The following is a 4,151-nucleotide window of genomic DNA, read 5'->3' as shown; positions in this document are numbered from 1 at the left end:
AATACACCCACTGGCACCCCCGGCGTCAGGCCCGGTGACTGCAGCCATGGCCACGGGCTTGGCCGTTAATGGGAAAGGTACGTCTCCGTTCATGGATGCGCTCACAGCCAATGGAACAGCCAACATACAGACACCTGTTACAGGAGTGACAGCCGGGAAAAGGAAATTTATTGACGACAGAAGAGACCAGCCTTTTGACAAGCGGCTGCGTTTCAGTGTGAGGCAAACAGAAAGTGCCTACAGATACAGAGATAGTGTCGTCAGGAAGCAGGATGGCTTCACCCACATCTTGTTGTCCACAAAATCATCAGAGAATAACTCACTAAATCCAGAGGTCATGAAAGAAGTCCAGAGCGCCCTGAACACGGCCGCTGCCGACGACAGCAAGCTGGTGCTGCTCAGCGCAGTGGGTAGCGTCTTCTGCTGTGGGCTCGACTTTATTTATTTCATTCGGCGTCTCACAGATGACCGGAAAAGAGAAAGCACCAAGATGGCCGAGGCTATCAGAAACTTCGTGAATACTTTCATTCAGTTTAAGAAGCCTATCATTGTAGCAGTAAATGGCCCAGCCATTGGTCTAGGAGCCTCCATATTGCCTCTTTGCGATGTGGTTTGGGCTAATGAAAAGGCTTGGTTTCAAACACCCTATACTACCTTCGGACAGAGTCCAGACGGCTGCTCGACCGTTATGTTCCCCAAGATTATGGGAGGAGCGTCTGCAAACGAGATGTTGCTCAGTGGACGGAAACTGACAGCTCAGGAGGCGTGTGGCAAGGGCCTGGTTTCCCAGGTGTTCTGGCCAGGGACCTTCACCCAGGAAGTCATGGTTCACATCAAGGAGCTCGCCTCGTGCAATCCAGTCGTGTTGGAGGAGTCCAAGGCCCTGGTGCGCTGTAACATGAGGTTGGAGCTGGAGCAGGCTAACGAGAGGGAGTGTGAGGTGCTGAGGAGGATCTGGGGCTCGGCACAGGGCATGGACTCCATGCTGAAGTACCTGCAGAGGAAGATCGACGAGTTCTGAGGGCGGCTGCTCAGAGCGGGACAGCCCATCCTCACGACCAGAAATGCGTCCACCTGTAGCTCATCCTCAGAAGCAGGACTGGAGACATCCAAGCTATTTATTTACGAGGGGTTTTTAAGTCCTGTACCTTTAAAATAAATAACTACAAAGCTCTTTTGTCCACACCTTACTTTATACTTCTCCACACACGAGTATAAAAACCAAGGGGTGGGCATGGACCGCTCTGGAAGCGCTTGCTTTTTGTTGCTTTTGACTAGTACTATACAAAAAGAATTGTGTTTCACTCGTTTGGGTGACAGAAGAGTCTGGAGTAATGTTTGTTTCCCTCATTCTGCTAGAAGGAATGGGAGCCAGCCTCCCCTCTGCCCCACAGAGATGCAAAGCCTGGGCTGCTGCTGTCTCCCGGGGCTGCGCGGATGCTTCAGAGGTGCAGAATTCTAAGCAGCAAGAAGCCGCCTTTGGGCAAGGCCCTGGACTCGGGCTGGCTGTCGGTGGGTCTCCCTTCTAGCAGCCCAGGTCTTACCCAGTTGACGTGAGGAAACCACTGTCTTTAGGAGGGGCTTGGCAGTAGTGGTCACTGACTAGGTTAAGAATGAGTACCTAAGTTCTAAGTTAGTTTTAGTGGGTTTTGAATAGTTTTTCTGACCCTTTTGAAAAATAACTCCATTAAGTGCTTCTTGTTGCTGGGTGAGAAATACTACTTTATATACAGTTTTGGTTTTCTATCTGCAGATATGGTTGATGTATTACACCAAAAAAAAAAGTATTTTTATGTTTATAAAGTGTAATTTTTAGGTTCACTTAGAATATATTTTATTTAATAAGTTAAAATTCTTTCTGGCACACTATTAAATACATAAATTCCTTTCCAAACAAAAAGAACTACCTTGCATTCGACCTCCTGTCCTGGCTCCCAGCCCCCGTGCACGCGGCGTGGTGCCCGCGCGGGGCCGAGAGCACCCGCTGCAGGAGCCTGGGAGTCGCCGGGCTTCTGGGTTTGCAATCACATTGAATGTATGAAGAATAAAATCAAAACCTTATTTTTGTACAGTTTTGAAGTTTATACTTAGAACTGACCGCCTCCCCGGCCACGCGGAAAGCTGTACAGTGTATAAATCTCCTTTACCTGGCATTGATTGGTACAGTATTTTTGCATCTGTGGGACCTACTTTTTCGTTCAGTAGTTTGAACTATATATAAACTGTACAATCTGTAAAGTTTTTATAGAATAAATATTCAGCTGTGAAAACTGGTTAAATAAACTAATATTTCTTAACACCTTGAAAAAAAAATTGTTAATATTCACTGCAACCGTTAAAACTTAGTACAAGGGCCATCCAAACAGCTCAGCAGATTAAAGGGACAGCAAGCAGGCATGGGGGCCGGGGGTTCAATCTCCAGGACTGCCATGCCGGCCCCATCCCCGGGCACACTCAGAGGGCAACAGAGACTGGGCATGGTGGTACATGCCTGTAATTGCAGCTCTTGTGAGGCTGCAAAATGGCACATTACAGCAAGTTTGATCTAGTAGTGAGACCCTGAACACCCTGAAGACCCTTCCCTAAAAAAACAACAAAAAAAGCATTAGTAGTAGAATCATCTTAGCTATTCTGTGTATGATCAATCATGACTTTTCTCTGAAATGTTTTAACTTTTCTCCTCTTGCTCGTAAAAATTGGTTGTTCCTTTTGCACACCTTCTTCCTCTTTTAGTCTAAGTATTATATCTTGTGCATTTTATTTACTCTTTCTTGTTCTTATAGTTCTGCCTGAAGGGCTGTGGGCACAAAGGAATCCTTCTCCTTCACTGGTGGAATTGTAGACTGCTACGATTTCTAATGAAACCAGTATGGAGAGACCTGAAAAACTAAAACTACACCTTGCATTTGACTCACTTCTTTCCCTTCTTGGACTTTGGCAGGCAGCATTGAAAGCCTCAAACCACGTGATACAAGAATACCTATATTAATAGCCTCATGGTATTCATAGAAAAAACTTTGGAATAGGCCAAATATACATCAACCAATGAATAGCTAAAGAAGATGTTGTGGTGTTATACCATAGACTGCTAATCTGCCACAAAGAAGAAATAAGCTGACACATTTCTAGTGAAGAGCAGGGGCTCGAGACTCCACCGATGAAAGACAGAAAACACACCATCACGTCCAACTAGCTCATGCTTTGTCTTCGGTGAAACAATAAAAATGTAAATAAGCAACAAATTGTCTTACAGATATGGTAAAGTTGGAAGAAAATGTTCAAACGGGAAGAGGAACTTGAGAAGAAAGGGAACAGAAGTGAGGGAAAAGAGAAAAGAGGCACTTGGAGGAATGAATGCAAACAAACTCTGTAAAGAAAAGGGGAGATTGGGTTGATGGTAAATCAATAGAAGAGAGAAAGGGGAAATATCAAGATAGATTATGAACTGGGAGAAATTCCTGATGAGGAATGAGAACATTTGCCCACCTAAAATGTATTATAAATAGTAATTCTCAAAACAATCCCCCTATTGTGTAAAACCGTTATTGTATATAAAAGACTTGATTTCAACTCCCAGATTTAAATGTTGGAGTTTTGCAAAATTTTTTCCAATTTACACTATTATTTGAGGCTTACAATTTAAAATGAAATCATCTCAGGAGGGATGTAAAACACCTGAAGGATACTTATGAGTTAGTTAACAAAATCTCTTTGGGCCCCTAAATATATTCAAACAAGGTTCTTTGGGTCCCATTTCAATGCAAAAATATCTATAAACTGTTTGCATAGTGAGCTCATACAACCTAGTTTACAACACAGTATTAATCATTGGACTCAAAGCATGATCTATTGATATTATTTTATTAATGTTGTTGTTACATAATAAAAAGTTATGGGAATTCTCAACATAGCTATGTTTAACTAAAAGTGGGAGAATGTTGGATGGCATTAGTCTGGGCATAGTTTCACAGACTAGACTCAAAAAACATATACCAAAAAGAAAATACACATATATGCATAGACGTCAAACACTATAGGGCCAAAAGAATGGCTATGGAAACAATCGTCAAATAAGAGACAACATTTGAATACCAATACACAGATAATGCCAAAAATAAAGGAGGAATTACAACAACTCACAAGCAAAATGC

General features: G+C 43.1%; 1 protein-coding gene across 1 annotated transcript; it reads left to right on the top strand.

Moving 5' to 3' along the window:
* The first annotated feature begins 6 nt into the window (after nt 1-6).
* LOC101593287 (chromodomain Y-like protein) lies at nt 7-2,298 on the top strand. The gene is made up of 2 exons (XM_023713861.1): nt 7-77; nt 144-2,298. Exons 1-2 carry the CDS (start codon nt 47-49, stop codon nt 1,019-1,021), a joined length of 909 nt encoding a protein of 302 aa, XP_023569629.1. The 5' UTR covers nt 7-46; the 3' UTR covers nt 1,022-2,298.
* The last annotated feature ends 1,853 nt before the right edge of the window (nt 2,299-4,151 follow it).

The sequence above is a fragment of the Octodon degus genome, unplaced genomic scaffold (assembly GCF_000260255.1).
Source record: "Octodon degus isolate 3935 unplaced genomic scaffold, OctDeg1.0 scaffold00032, whole genome shotgun sequence".
Taxonomy (NCBI): domain Eukaryota; kingdom Metazoa; phylum Chordata; class Mammalia; order Rodentia; family Octodontidae; genus Octodon; species Octodon degus.
The sequence above is the reverse complement of the archived record's forward strand: the minus strand, read 5'-3'. Positions and strand labels throughout refer to the sequence as shown.